Source organism: Camelus dromedarius, chromosome 4, assembly GCF_036321535.1.
Source record: "Camelus dromedarius isolate mCamDro1 chromosome 4, mCamDro1.pat, whole genome shotgun sequence".
NCBI classification, from domain to species: domain Eukaryota; kingdom Metazoa; phylum Chordata; class Mammalia; order Artiodactyla; family Camelidae; genus Camelus; species Camelus dromedarius.
Genome location: NC_087439.1, coordinates 24,105,022 through 24,121,695, shown reverse-complemented (window position 1 = coordinate 24,121,695; position 16,674 = coordinate 24,105,022). Strand labels below are relative to the sequence as shown.

General features: G+C 34.2%; 1 protein-coding gene across 2 annotated transcripts in view; it reads right to left on the bottom strand.

Annotated features, from left to right (window-relative positions):
- Window positions 1-16,674, bottom strand: part of KYNU (kynureninase) — a 90,567-nt gene that overhangs the window by 27,708 nt on the left and 46,185 nt on the right. For both annotated transcript variants that reach the window (XM_031451351.2, XM_031451352.2), the window contains 2 exons: window positions 6,934-7,032; window positions 6,073-6,146 (listed from right to left, as the gene is read on the bottom strand). In XM_031451351.2, coding sequence (XP_031307211.1) covers window positions 6,073-6,146; window positions 6,934-7,032 — 173 coding nt within the window. The remainder of the gene's footprint in view (window positions 1-6,072; window positions 6,147-6,933; window positions 7,033-16,674) is intronic.

Here is a 16,674-nt window from a genome sequence, read left to right as displayed (position 1 = left end):
TATATTTCCTTAAATTTATGAAACTAATCAAGTGAAATCTCTCTTATAGGCAACAAGTTCAGCTTTCAGAGTAACAGGGAATAAATTTATTCACTTAGTTAACATAGCATTCCATTTTGCAGAGGTATTATATCTGTAGGTTTCCCCACCAACTTGCTCTAGATTTTCCAGAGCAGCTCTGAGTGAACGTTATCTGTCTCCACTGCTCCTATGGTGATGTCTGAGAATTCACCCAGCAACTACTGAGAAGTTGCCTTGTGGCACATATTCTAACCTTGTGTTACTTGTCCTTCAAATTGCTTATTCAGCTATCGAAATGGTTATCTCTTCAAATGGACTGTAATTTTTTTTTAAGTCATAGCCAACATCTTATATTTATTTCTATCTATGAAAGTTTCTTGTACAAAAATATATGTCGGTTATATTTGCTCATGCCTCCTCAATTGACTCAGATCACTCTCTTTACTTGATAGAGCAATGAGCATCTTAGATAGGATACTTCTGTTGGAGTAGGATAAAATGGAAGCTTCATCATGTTTAATTCCTAAGATTAGAAAGATGTATGGATATATTGAAAGTCCTCATTATTTGATTACAAATGGAATACCAGGAAAAGGCCATTTAAAATAAATCTATTTTAAACCAGTAATCAAACTTCAGTAGTAAATAATGGAGAAAAAAAAATTGATAGAGATGCTCTTGAAAAATAAAGTTTAAAATTATAGAACAAATTTAATTTATAATTTGATAAAACTTAGATTAAAATTATAATATGCTAATTATTTAAAAGAATAAATTAAAAATTTTGTTGATTTTCTGCTGTGTTTTGATAAATGTTATGATAGTAAAGTAGTCTTTTTCATATTACATTTAACTTTTTTAGCATGAGCATAAAAAGGATCATTTCCACAAAATTGTTGAAGCATTCATCATTTCCTTTTACTCCTTGATATTCAAGTCATTTGCTTTTGAAGTACCGTGTCTAATTTCCTCTCCTTCATCTGTTAATGGCTCTGACTCCGACATAGCCTCATTGTCCATGATTTTGTCACTCAGCAGTTCTTCAGTATCACTTGCATCATGAAATCCTGAATCTCTTGGAAAATTTTACTTTACAATCCATTTCCATTAAGTTTTTATTGTATTATACATATAACATTCTATAATCAGCAAGAGACCAAACTTTTCTTATAATAATGCATAGAGACAAATGCTGATACTAATCGGGAAAGGGTGTTTAGTAAAGGCTAATTTTATAAGTGAGTAGTTCATTAGTGACAATTTCCTATCATGACAATTTTTGCTTTCCTGCATTGTCATGTATCTTTGGGGACTAGGATAATGCTTTGATAATCAGGAACTCTTGCAATCTGCAATAAAATGAAAGTAAGGGCTAAACAGTAAGCAAGTAGTTAAGGTGAAAGTGCACATCGGTGTCTTCTACAGACGTCTGTTGTTGAACTCATACCTATGGATGAGGTGCTCCTGGGTAAGAGGAAGGGTTGAGGCGTTGAGACAATCAATAAAAAAGTGAAACAGTAAACCTTATGAAATATAGACAAGTAATCACATATGTTGGAGGAGAAGCGAGAGAAAATGATACACTGGAAGATAAGGGCTGTGGGAGGTAAGCGTTAAGGACTAAGGCGATGGCCAGGTACCTCTCCTCTGGCTGGCTGATAGGGCAAGAAGTCACTCATATTATTCATACTGAACACCTAACTCCAGAAACAGGCCAAACAGGTAGAACAGATACTGTGGGAGGTCTGTGTCACAGCTCAGCTAGGGATTCTGTGAGAACTCTCACTGAGAAACCTGTTGATATTGGTCTATCCAATTTGAAAGCATCTCTAGTCTCATCAATTCATACACTTTGCTACTAGGAGTCTTGTGAATTTATACACCTGGCTACTGCCACCTACACTTTCTCATTCTCTCAGCCTTTATGAGACCCTGTGTGGGTACTAGACAAAGATGTGGTAAGTAGTAAGTCATAAAGAATCACAGAAACAAAAACAAGGCTTAAATTATGAATGAGTTTGGGGCTATGGTATTCTCCAGTATTGCCTGGAGAAGTATGTAGAATCAAATATATCAAGTCAGCACTCCCCAGAACAAATGTGCATTAGTTGATTTCCCCATATAACATTAATTATACATTTGGGAGTATGCTTACAATTTTTTAGTCTTTTTCCTAAATTTTCTTGATGCTTATTTTTATCCTTTTTTAGACTTTCCTGTACCTTGTTTTATGTCTTCTTTTTTTTTTTAAGTTCCCAAATAATAGTAATAATAATAATAACCTACATTTCTGAGCTCTAAAATTTGCCTTAACCATGCACTGATGTCATCCAGCCTCTTCTGCTGGTTCTTTTTATCCTGCAAATTACTTATTACAATAAAGGAGATGACTCAAGCCTTTAATAAAGCCTTAAAAATGTCATCTCTACTTAAAGCCTTCAATCGAATACCTCTAGCTGTTTATGGAAATGTGTTGGCATGATTTTAAATTCTAGCATTTTCAAAAAATTATCAGTAGGCCTCATTCTTGGCCACTCAGAAAACTTAAAAACAAAAATCATAGAGGAAACAAGCATTTCAAGAGCTGTCACACGTGAGAGAATTTGGAGGTTTTTATGCCAACACAGAAAGTGAGAAATAGCAGTTTTCCAGTATATATGATTTCACTGGACAGGGTAAAAAAGTAAGCCATAGACAGAAACTTAATAGCTCACATAATCCACTCCCATTTTCATGCTAGAGTCTCTTTAAAAAAAACCAAGAGACAGGGGTGGTGTCTTGAATTGTAATCTGTGAGCACTTACAGAAGAATCTTTTTATGGGCTTCAGATATATTTGAATCCCCTAAAACCAAAAGGTTAAGTGTTAATCTAAAGTGTACCAGAAGTGTCAACGCTTATAATGTTAAAAAGAAAAAAAATCAAGATTTTTAAGTACTTTTTAAAAGTGATACATTTCTGATTGTCAAATTCTTACAACTAAAAATATTTCCCCTCATATTTCAGAGAAATAATTATTAACTGTGTAGACTAAATTGAAGTCAGCCCTCAAGAAAAAAAAAAAAAAAACACAAGATGGCATTTACACACAACCAGTCCCAATTTAGTGTAATTGTTAGCTACAGACAAGGTTGAGAATATGACACTGGAATGAGAAAAGGTGATGATAAACTAGGAAAAGGTCAAATTCTAGTTGAGAAAAAAATAGCTCGAGTTATAATGCTTAATGCAGTGGATTGACTCTGGCCTCTACTCATCCTTTTTATTGGCAAGTGGTTCTTGGAAAAAGTCTTAGGTCATCAGTTTTGAACAATAGCCAAAATGACTATTTAAACAAGAAAGAAAGTGAAATTTCTTGATATAGATGTAATTTACCAGTTGCTAATGGGAACATCATGTAAAAGATATTTCAAAATTACATACTGAATATTAAACTTTTAGAATGAAGGCTCACATATCCCAGGATCCTCTCTACACCAGGCGGGCCAACCACTCCCATAATGCCTTTCTTCATTGATAAACAGCCTTGATAATCGTTTATGCTTTATGTTTAACCCCACACCTGGAACACCCCTCACCTTATCTTCCACCTTCATCCTGTCACACCTCTTTATAGAATGCTTTGACTACATAAGTACTGAACTATAAACATATAGTCAAATGATATCAAAGAAAAATAATTTAAATATATATACTTTAAAAATACTTTGTAAAGAATGAATGGATCAGGAAAAGTTATTTGTACTATTTATTTGAAATAACATGTTTAGCCACTAGATGTCACCCTTTTTTAGGCAACAAAATTGACCTTTCAAAGTTTGCAACAAAAGCAGTTATATTCCACTATAGAGTAGAAGTTGGTACCACTGGAATTAGTCCCTCTAATATCACACAAAAAGATACTTTAACAACAAACAAACGAAGAAACAACAACAGCCAGGGTTTCCTGTAAGGAGGGCTTCATGAATCAAGCTGATTTGAGTCTTGTCAGTCTCCAAAGCCACATACTTAAAATGCGACAATAGTTAATACTGTATAATTCTCAAAAAAGTTAAAAAATGGCTCTCATACAAATATAAAATGAACACATATAAAGATTCCATTCAGCTCGTTAATTAGCAAGGGAGTCAGTAAGATGGTAAGGCCAGTATGAGAGAGAATGCAAGGAATGGAGACTTACAGAGTCAGTCTGAGCTTGGCAGTAGGAACAAAGCTGTTTAACGTCCCAAAGGTCACAAACTATAACCTTTAAGGTTATGTTTCCTGAGAGGAATGGTCTGTACTAGGCAAGATTCTACAAGTTATCAAGCAACTTAGTCTACATGTATGGATCTTCTAAGTGGCTGTAATAAGAGCTTTACCTGCTTGATGCCATTTTAATCTCACAGTAATTGCCATTGAGGTAAATGCTGATGTTACCTGTATTTAGAGGCTAGAACACTGAGAGGTCAAGGATCATTCTTTGGGTTATGGACCAGCAAGGATCAAGCTAGAATGCAAATCTAATCTGTGCATCTTCTTTCTTCTGGGAGCACAGACTTAACAGTCACTTGTAGTGTCTAGAAGATGTTGGGATTCTACAAGGTGAGGCACGTGTGCACACCCTACAACTCCTTCACCCTCTCCTGTTCCTCACCCATGAAGGGCAAATAATGGTGAAAGAAATCTAAAGTGCAGCACAGATGCTGTAAAATCAAAGCTTAACTGGTAACACTCTGCATTCTCTAGATTTTGTGTAGATTATTTACCACACCCCTGATGCCCCCACCAGCTTGCCCTTTGCCGGATCCTCTATTGCAATTTAAATAAGTGGAGAGATGGAAATGATCAGAGTGGTGAGTCTTCATCCAAAAGGAAACAATATCTTATATATTGTCTGTATGGAAAGCACTTACGCTAGGTAAAATGTTATCAGTGGTGCTTGCTAAAAATGAAAAAGAGACCTTTTAAAACATGCATGGTATTCCTATAATATAATACATGCTTCATATTCTTTTCAGAAAGTTTGGGGCATAGGGAAGCATCTAAGTACTGACAATATAGTCAAGGAAGATATCTGCCTAACAAAATGTCTAAAGGAAATGCTCTATCTAATCTTAAAACTTTAAAATCTTGGAGAAATTTTAGACATAATTAAATTAACTGTAGAACATCATCTTAAATTTATATGCACAGAACATCAAAAAATGTGAGGTGCTCCAAGCTTTATTACTAATTTAGTTTCACTTCTCATCAAGATTGTACCACATAGCCAGTGGCTAAGAAGATTCAGAAAACTAATCAAACATTATTATATTACCTATTAGGAGTCTAGACAATCTCCTCATCATACACTTCTGATGCAACAACTTTGAAAGGATTTTTTTTCCCAGAACATTATTTCTTTATCTCCATTCCAGATAAAAATAATAGAACCACTTAAGAGTTCCCCAGTCAAATAAAAATGTGTAAATTTGTTGATGTATCACATTTGCATTTATACTTGCTCTAAAAAATGAAGAGTGCTATGTAAAATTGACAAGTATTGCTTTTTATGTAGTCAGTCTGTTCAGTGTTCAGCTTCTTCAGTTTTCATGGATTATAAAATCTTTTAGGACAGAAGCTATTCCTTGCAAGACCATCTTATAATGTTTCTAGCTTTAAAGGTAGATATAATTTTAATATTCACATACCACGTTTAAGGCCCTATTAGGCACAGCTCTGGTTGCCTTTGATTTGTTCATCAATGTGAGAAACCCGAAATTTTCTAAAGTCTAATTTTTGAAAAAAAATTAAGTAGTCTCTTCGCATTAAACCATCTGCTCTACATGATTACAGTGACTCATTTTTAGCATTGAAGCTTCCCTTTTTGTGATTAAATTTCTTGTTCAACCAAGTGAACTCTTTGGAAACCATTTATTTCTGATAAAGTATGCCATTGTTCATAGAGTAGTAAAATAATTGTAATCCATCAGATTCTTATTGGATAACATTTTAAAGAACTCATGTAAATTTAGCATATTATTAATGCAAATTAATTTATTCGTTGCAAGAATCTGAAGATGGTACTCACGCAGGTTTGACTGTGTGGGCGTGCTTTTCATGGACAAAGGCACCAGCAAGACCGCCTGCTCCTGAATTTAAATACTGGATTCAGAATAAAACTACATGAGTTTATCTAAATATATATGACAGAAGTAAACAATGTAATAATTTGACTACTTTTATTATGAAACCAACTTTTGACAAGTTCAAAATGTGTGACTGTTTGAACTTCTATAATAAAAACATAAGTTGGGACCACCTTGTTCAAAGAAAAAAAATGAAACAGCATTATTAATTGAGAATAAATAACTATTACTTTTTTGGCCAAATTTTGCCCCAACCAGTAGCTAACAGTTCCACTGATACATATCTGATTTCAAATCTCATTCACTTCAATTATGTTGCTATCAAATTATTTAAATATTAATAAAAGATTATATTTTTAAAACACCTGAATTAAAATAAAATTGGTGTTATTTCCATGCTCCTTGTCAATTATATTGTCCTCAAATGTCAATATCAAGTTGATTCCATAAAAATTATCTTTACATAAGTAGATATATTACAACATATCAACATGCAACCAAGAACCTAATCGATTTGAATTAAGTTCTACAGTGTGGAGGTTTTTGTTTTACAGAAACTCCTTCTTCATAACTGAATTGAAGGGATAAATACTCTTTAGTGCATAGAAATACCAGAATGTAATCATTTATCAAAGTTTTCTATTATGTAACCCTACAATTAACTCAAGTCCAAAAATATAGTAATAAAAGAAATGGAGGAAAGTAATTCAAATTCTTAAAATTGGCCACTGATCCAGCTTTTCATTTAGATTAGTGTCAATGTGGAATAAAAGTATGTAATATATTAACGAGTTTGTTGATACCTTGTAGGAGCACCAGCAGGCAAAATCAACTCCCCAGTCATGTAAGTGGAGCTCAACATTTCCAACTGCATGTGCTAGATCAAAGCCAACAAAACAACCCTGGGGAAGAACATAATAACAAATTTTGAATCTACGTAATGATTCAAGATAGCAAGGACAAGTGTATTTAAGAAAAATCTCTGACAAACTGCTGTACCATAAATACAGTTTACCCTCTGGTATAGTAGCTCACAAAGTGTGAACCACAACATCCTGGGCATTCCAAGACTCTTTCAGGTCAAAACAATTTTCATACTATAAAGAGGAAGACATTTTTTGCCTTCTTCACTGTGTTGACATTTGCACTGATAATGCAAACCCAGTGATGTATAAAATTGCTGGCACCTTAGCACAAATCAAGGTAGTGGATCCTTGTACTGTCATTGTGTGTCAAAGCCATTCTGTTACAGCAGGAAAAAGTTAATTTCATGTATATAGCTCCTCGATAAAGGTGTAAAAATAATACACTTGCATTAAATCTCAATACCTTAAATTTTCTTATTTTTAAGGTTTAGTGTGCAAATTATGCATAAAACATTTGACCACATCCTGAAGTAGGATGGTTGTCTCAAAGTAATGTACTTATGCAATTGTTTGAGTTGCAAGCTGAGTTAGCCACTTTAACTTCATGGAGAACCATTTTTTCCATGAAAGAGCAAACTTATAGACAAACAATAGTAATTCATACTCGGGTATTTGACATGCTTAGGTGTATTTTGGAAGGTGAAGTGAGTCAGTTTAAGGAAAGAAACTCACAATTTGTTGCCAAGTAACAAAAATTACCAAGAGAAATTAGAATTTTGGAAAACTTGGATCTACTTCTGTGAATATGACCATTTCCCAGTACTTAAAGATATTTCTGATGAGCTTAGAAGTAATATATAATTTTTAAAAGACTATATAATGGAACATGTAAATATTTGTAAAATATGGATAACTTAGTGAACCAATATTTTCCGAAAGACCAGTGCTTATTGTTATATATCACGCATGGATAAAAGATCCATTCAAAATGAAAAATCAACTAACAGACTTTAATAAAACATAGGAAATTCCTTGATTTGGTTTCACATTGCACACCACAACTCTTAAGAAGTTCTTACTTGTCAAATTCTCGTGTAGTATCAAAGAATATTCACAATTAACTGAAAAAGCTATTAAACTACTTATGCTTTTTCCAACTATATATCTGCACAAGGACTGATTTTCCTCATATGCTTCACAAAGAAAAAAAAATCAAGATATTGAATGCATAAGCAGATATAAAACCAGCTGCCTTCTACTAAAGACATACAGATATACATATATATAAAATATCTGCCAAATATAAAACATTCCCTTCTTGTTTCTTTTAGAAGCTATAGTTTTTGCTTCCCTAACAATATATTTATGTTAATATGTAATGGGTTTGTTATTTTTGTCCTAAAATAAACAAATAAATGTATTTTAAAATTTTGTTTTATTTACAAATACAGAAAATATAGATACGAACACAATATTAAAACCTCTATGAGGATCTCAGTGATTTTTAAGAATGTAAAAGGTTTGCATTACTAAAAAGTTTGACTGCTTCAGTGTATCCTGTTAACCTGAAGAGTTAATAAAAATTTCAGTTTATCACTGAATCCCGCATCATGTCCACATTTAATTTGATCAATGCATGTATGTATATGCTGTGGTAAATTGCCTTAATGGCTCTTTGTCCCTTCTTGTATCCATGTCTTTTGCCATGAAACTTTTCAGTTCCTTTACTGAGAACAGTGTGCAATTCTCTGCCACTGGGATCCGTCAGATTACTTGTTTTGAGCAGTGAAACATTAGCACAATAGAATAATACAAAGAGCGTCTCTAAATCACTTGAGTGATCAGGCTTGCTCTTCCTTGCCCTCTGCCATCTCTGAGAGAAGGACTTGCATGGGCCAACGTGCTGGCCCAGATGGGAGATGAAAAACTGTGTATCGGAGTCATTCTCTCCTGACCCATCCTGGATCAGCTGCTCTCCCCATCTCCCTTTAGTTGGCCAGAGATGCATGAGTGAGCTCAGCTGAAACTAGTAGGATCCCTGAGACCAAGTCCTGCCTAGAGCAGCTGACACAAAGGTGGACCATAAAAACGATGTTGTTTCTGACTCTATACAGTGTTCTTCTTATACATTGACTTAACACCCTAACAGCCTTTTAGTGTGTGACTCTATTTCTGTCTCAGTTATTTACTTGTATGGCTTCAAGAGTTTTGTATCTCTGCCTAGTAGAATTCACTGTTTTAGAAACTAAGCCTCTATTTACATTAAGTTCCCAGAAAGACAACCTGGAGCAGTAAATTTATATTATCCAAATTGTACCCAAGTAGTAACTTTCTAATTTAATGGCTTACCATCAAAACCGTTTATCTACCTGCATATAAAAATGTTAAAAGTGTTACTTAGAGAATATAGTGATTCACTTTCAAACATGCCTTACCTCTGAGTTGTTCTACTGTTAGCTTACTAAGAACATAGGCAATAATTACAGTCCTAAAACTTTAGACTTCCGGCAACTTCTAAGAAACACATCTATCGATTGAAGTTTTTGAAGTAAATAATTGCAGAGGGACCAATTTTAGATTGTTCTAACACCTCCTAAGAATAAATAACCCCAAACTGCTATTACAGGTACTTTCCTCAGAACAGAGGGATGCAAACTATGACCTGTTTTTAATGAATAAGGTCATATTTGAGCACAACCAGTCTCATTTGTTTAAATATTGTCTATGGCTGCTTTTGCAAGCACAAATGAATCATTTGCAGGAGAGACCATATGAATGAAAAAGTCTAAAATATTTATTATTTTGCCCATTAAAGAAAATACTAGTTGCCCCTACCCTATAGAATTGATTTGCATGGAGAAAACTCAGTACATTGAATAGTTAGTTAATTAGAAATCTTACTCATTATAAGGTAGCCAGAACTAGTATCTCATAAAGGAAAAATGTCTTACCAGTACTCTGTTTCTCAAACAAAATATGAGCAATACATGCATAAAATATAACAGATGCTTCATGCAACAGGAAAAAAATACAATCTCCATCAAGATTTAGGGTTTATCAAAGCCTAATACTTAGGCCCAGTAGATGCATACAGACACACACAATTTGTTTGTATTTTAAGATACATTTTTAAAACTGAAATTAAATTTGGAAAAAAATAAAAGTTCTGAATTTAAAATTCTTTTTTTCTCACCAACACTTTTAATTAAAGTAATATTTTTTAATGAAGAGATTTTTACCATTCAACTTTTCATAGACAAGTTTTTACATCTCAACTTTTCTTAGAAAACTCAAATAATAGAAAGGCAGCACTTTTATTTTATTATCTATTATTTATAAAGAATGGCACAGTGAAGAAACCATGAAACTTCACCTACACTATCCTGTTATTAAAAGCCCTGAGATCACATTTGTGGCACCACATAAAACAAATCACTTATAGCTCCTACAGTATGTTTCAATGCATGTACAATTTTTTCCCCATGGATAGCAGAGAACATAAATTATTAAAATGTAACTGTTCTGAGGAAATGGCCATAAGATACAAACTGGAATGAAATCATCACAAAGTGATTTTTACAAAAGTTTCACTAGATGGCAGTGTCTTAAAAATAAAGAAAAAAACCCCTAAATTTTCCGGAACCTCTGTATACTCATCCAGTTAGTATTTTCATTATTTTAGCAATAAAAATAGGTAAAACAATATGAATAGGTGAAAATGTAAAGTGCACACTTGAGTGCATACTTTATGCACTTTACTTTTGAAAATAGAAATCAAACACTTCCAACAGATTTTTATTAAAATTACCCACAAGTGCTCACATTCATTGATACAACCACATATAAGCATAGAGGGGTTCAGCCACCATGTCACCTGGCTTTCTAGTCAATTCCCAAACTATGGCAGGAGTCTTCTAACCATTCTGACTACTTCTAGCCTGACTTCTTCTTGTGAACTTTCTAAATCATACATTTGACTTTAAGACTTCCTGTGTCCCTTCAGAGATTATCCCATTAACTTCAGAATGTAACTTATTTTCTTGGTATGGCTTTTTAAAGACCTTTATTATTTTGTTCTTTCCAGCTTTCCTGTCTAAGGTCTCTATACCTTCCTCCCTCTGTTTGCATAAAACTTTCTCTGTCTCTGGGATATTTTTTCCCTCTCGATTTGCCTAGGTAGCTCAGGTTTTGATAATAAGGTAACTTCTATAGGAAGATTCCTTTGCCAGACCCTCTCTCATCTTTCAGCCTTCGTTGCTTGGATCTCTTTTAGCAGTTTTCCAATCTTACTGTCTTTGACTTGTATATAATGTGAACCCAAATATTTCTTGTATAAATAAGTTAACAAATGAGCAAATAATAAAGTCATGCAATTGCCAATAAATATTCTGTAAACTGATGTTAATGTTAAGAAAATATTGTTTGAGATCCTTTATTTCTATTGCAATTTTATTGCATAAACCATTTTTCAGACTTGGCATCTTTTAAAATGAAGTTTCTTGGACAATCAATAGTAGTTTAAAATATATTTAAAATCCCTCTCAATAAAACAAGGAATATCATGCATTTTTGTCTTTGCCATCTTCAATAGCACAGTACTAAATTTTTTTCTAACCAGTGAAATAATATTAAACACAAGGCCTGTGCTGAATTTCCAGGTGAAGAACTAGCTCACTGTCTTTCAAATTTGATTTGTCTATTATTTGTCAATTAATTAAAATGAAATATGAAATAGTACAGCTTAACTTTTTCCTTTGTAGTGTTAAAGTCTTGATAACTTTACTGATTTATTCTGTAACAGCTTTGCTTTGCACTGACATTATTAGTTTTTTCTTTCTTCACACACACAAAAAAATCCTATAAAAATATGTACCATCAATAAGTAGCGAATTTGATGTGAAAAGGGTAATTTTACAAGATAAGATAGTTGTGGCTATACACAGATCTGAAAGTCAGCTCTTTTGCATATAATTGTTAAAACAATAAAATATTTGAGATAGGTAAATAGCCTTTGTTTTCAAGTCATTTGAATAACTATCCAGGTTGCTTGGGAGATACCTAACAAGGGGTGCCTGCCACAAAACTTGTAGCCATTCATACATACCAGCATTTGAGTTTTCCCAGCTCAGTGCAGATCCAGAGTTCAGTGGATGCCATTAGCAGTGGCATTCGCATCATGGTGGGTATTACAGGCACTTACAAGTCCTTTCAAAGCTAGTAATGGGTACTTATGGCCTCTTATGGCTATTTGTGGGAACTACAGCTTCCACACTATTCTAATCTGATCTTTAAGTAATCTTAATATGACTCCTGATTTAATATAAAGCCACAGGAAACAACTGAAGAACTACATTGCTATAAATTTGGACAACATTGCCTTAAAAAGAAAGACTGATAAAAACATTTGAGGAATGTGAACAGTTTTTAAAAATATAGGCAGGAGCATGTCTGTGTTGCTCAACTTTATATAGATGGTATGGACGAAAGGTGGATTAAAACAGGTTGGAACTTTGATCTTGGGATTTCCCAAAGGAGTTCATAATTAGGGAAGTATTGAATAGGACTGGGGGAGAGTGAGAATGAAGAAGAGGTAAATGAAAACTGGTAGGGTTTTCTCCCACAGTCTTGAAGCACAAACTTTCTAATATTCATTCAACTACTATGATTCAAAAGCATATATAGATGCTAAATTAAAAATATTAATACCCGGTAAAGATTTCTATAAGAGGGGCCTCTACCATCTCTGTAAATATAGCATATCATTTCAGAGTGAATTTTTATTCTGAAAGCCTTTCCTTTTACCCAGTCTAAATTTGTTATGGTCTTCAAATATCCTTCTCACTTTTCTTTTTTTTCTCTTCATTCAACTCTGGTTAGAAACAGAAACTATGCATTATTTCTTGTATTATGTTTACTCTGTCTTAAAGTCAGTAAGTTATTTGTATCAAGATTTCCTTCCCCAAATTATTTAGTACACCTATATACTATTTTTTGAAGTATTACATTAAGCCTTCACTTATACACCAATAGTTTGATGGGAATAGCTGTTACTCACTATTAAAACATAAAGCATAGACAAAATGAAAATAAACACACAAGTTAAAAGGGATACAACACAATCTTCCAAGTGGAGTTGCAGGGAATATTTTAGAAATTAAACAGCTTGACAACTAGAATCAAAGCTTAAAGTTTTCTGTGCAACCCAAATGCTACTCAAAGTTATTTTAGCCCTAAGTCTCTTATTAAAGATAATACATGAGATCAGAAAAAAAAAATAATCAGCCTATGGACACAACATTGTAAACTGGCCTTACTTCAATAAAAAAATAATAATCAGCTTATGTACTATAGGAAAAAAATAGACACAATATTCCATCTAGGAAGCTAGGCACTTGATAATTCTAATCATATTGAAGTTCAGTAGCAAACAGGAACAGAAACAAGAAAAATTGGGAGGGTAGACAAGGTTTTACTCTAGACCATGTGACGAATTATTCTAAAGTCAAGGTCTAATCATTTCAAATATATCTTTTATTAAAATATTATTTTAGAATGCAAGTGTGCAAAGAAAGATGGTATCACAAATAATCCTTACCCTACACAGTAAGTTGAGTAAGAAAGCTACCCCATTGTCCTAGAGCTACTGGTTGACAGTGTTTATGCCAAACTGTGTATACAGAGAAGACAGGAAGCCCTGATAATGTGAACATTGTTCTGTGTCTTGTATGTGGGCTGTTGCTGGGGATTTGGGGAGCTGTGACTATACTGAGGAGTTTCCAGAGAGCTTAGTGTTAAAAAAGATAAGATATCCAATAAGGGAGAGTTTTGAATAAAGAAAGAGTCTTTCAAGACAAAGGCTGTGCACAGATATCAAGGAATTCATTAAATTAGAAATGAGTACTTATTTGAAATCAAAATGAAATCAGAGTTAATGTTTAAACTTGGTGATTTTAAAACTCTGGTTTGGATTCAAGGGTAAACTAAAAACTGAAAATGGAATCCATTCTGAAATGTTCATTTATTTGTCAACCTGTACAAATTAGATACGGTATTAGGATTTTATTAACCTCTTAGATCAAGCCATACCTTCATATTTTCAAAAGCATAGTAGCTTATAGCTATAGTTCCCCAAAGGAAAATATGAAGCAAGTGTCCTGTTGGAAAAGTAAAGTGACAAGGACTGGAATGTTGGGGAGAAGAGGATGGACACAGGCAAGATAAGGAGTTTGCCTTGGGATGTAAACCCTGGAGTCCTCAATGCGGGTGGCAGAACTGTACTCAGGTGCAGATGATGGCCAACCTATTGCATTTGTGGAGGCCTTTCTGGGCTCTATTTATGTCTTTTGAAATTAATATAACTCACAATACTCTTTAAATTCCAGAACTGCTTTAGCTATGTGATTTACATAGCTGGCTTGGCAGCTCGTGGGGAACACTGGTAACAAGAAACTGGAATAATAGCTATGTCCCCTAGTTCTGTGAATAGATGCCTGGAAGAAGATGACAGTTTCTGAACTTGAGTTGGAATGCATCACCTACACTATCTGACTTCCCCTTAAGTCAAAACCAATATGCGGTTTTGATCCAATCTTAAGGGAGAATGAACTGGAGCATGCATAACTCTGCTTTTTGTAGTATTAGACTGGACTGATTTTCTAAGACACTTACATGGATTTGTTTTTACCTTTGTCAAGCACTAACACAGTCTAAAGCAATTTTCTACTTATACGTCTCTATGACCCATATGACTCTTTAAAGACAGAGACAGTGAAGTTTTTCTTAATCTCTGTTCTCTCTCTCCCTCTCTCTCTCAATATACCTAAGAACCAATGACATTTCTGGAGAGTACTCTGCAACTCAGCTACCATTAGAAAGTTTAGCAGACTTCCTGTTGAAATTCTCCCCGGTGTCATATAGATTAGCTTCCCAGTCACATAAGAGTTTGCAAGCTCTTTTAATTAGAGGAAGAGCTCCTGTAAACACCTCTAAAAGCCCTGAAGAGCTGCTAACAGGAATTACAATGGGCTATCCAAGGTAGAAGCTATTGCCAATGAAGCAACTGCCTGGGAGACCCATCAGAAGAAGCTATGGAGGGGTCAGTGTCTTGGAGCCTCTCTTAAGGAGAGTAGTTAAGAGGAGTGAATTTGAGGTTCTGAGGGGCACTGTTGAGTGCTGGCACTGAACAGAATCTTATTCAGCTACAATTTCAATTCCTATCCTTGGGGCAGAGTAAAAATTGTGGGTTTTCAATAGTCTCTGAACTGAAGAGACAATTACATCAACTATAAAGACAAAAGTTTCAGGTTCCCAAGAAAAGAAATGACCAAGAAAGGAGGATTACGTATTTTATTTTTCCTTTGGCTTTTCTATATGTTGAGAATTCTTTGCCATTATATGATTAGTTTACATATATAAAATGAGACAATACATTAGAAAGAGAGGTATGGTGTGTGCCAGAGCCAGACTCCAATTATAACCCTTACTGGCTGGCCAAGTCAGCCTGGGCAAGTGCTAACCTCTCTCAGACTCAGTTTCCTCAACTGAGCCATGGGAAAAGCTCACTGTTAGGGTTGCCGGGAAGCCTGGAAATACTGTGTGCCAAGTGCCTGAAGCACAGTAGGCCATCAGCTAGCACCTAGTATTATCCACACTTGTACAAAGCTCTATTGCAGAAATTAGACTTACCCTTTTAGCCTGGCTTTTGAAAAGTAGATATTAATGAGACAGGCAAATCCAGAGATGAGAAATAGACAGTGCGAGCATTGGGAGCATTTTGCTAATGAAATTTAAGGAGGATGTGTCAGTTAAGGACATATGAGACAAAGCTAAGAGCTAACAGCTACATGGAGAGAAAGAGTAAAGGATTTGAGAGGGAGAAAAAGCAAAAAGATCTTGAGACCCTAAAGTGTTGTGTCGTGTAATTTGCAGGTAAAAATGTCTTACTAACAGAGTGTGCTTTCAAGAGCAAATTCCAGCTATTTCTTTTACCAGAAAAAAAATAGTGATTGTCTCCTCTATTTATTGTCAGAAGTAAGTGCAAAACCAAACAGGAAATATAAAACAAATTGAGTAATACTGTTCTCTTCTAGAGTCCTTCTCCAGCTAGCAAGGATCTCACACAAAATATAGTTTGTTTGATTTATTTTGGGTACTCAAGATGGGGAAAATAGCTCAAGGTAATTTTTCAAGCTTAACTTAGTTCTTTTTAATATTTAATAACTTAATGGAGCAGTCTGCATGCCCTAAGTATGTCAGAGAGTAGAAATGGAATTTGAAAAAGAACTCAAATTTTACAAGCATTTAGATTTTTAGAGTAGATAACCATTATAAGGAATTTCTGATTCCAATTAAATAGGAGCACAGTTGTGCTTTTTATGCAATTTGTGATCTGTAAAATTAGCCTAATCTATTCTTGCTGAAATATATACTTATCCATTCACTGGACAAAGGTGTGCATTTAAAGATAAGTGGCTATGTATGTGTAAAGCCCTAGTACAAGCCTGTGAAGTTTGTAGGGTCCACCTCAGTTAGTCGTTGAACACTACTGATAGAAGCTTCCTAAATTTTAAAGTTAAGATATAAGTGTAAGAAATAAGCATAAGATAGTGCAAGAAGGGGCCAATAATACCTTTTGCGTCATGCTATGGAAATACAATAGGAATACAGATTTAGCCTGAC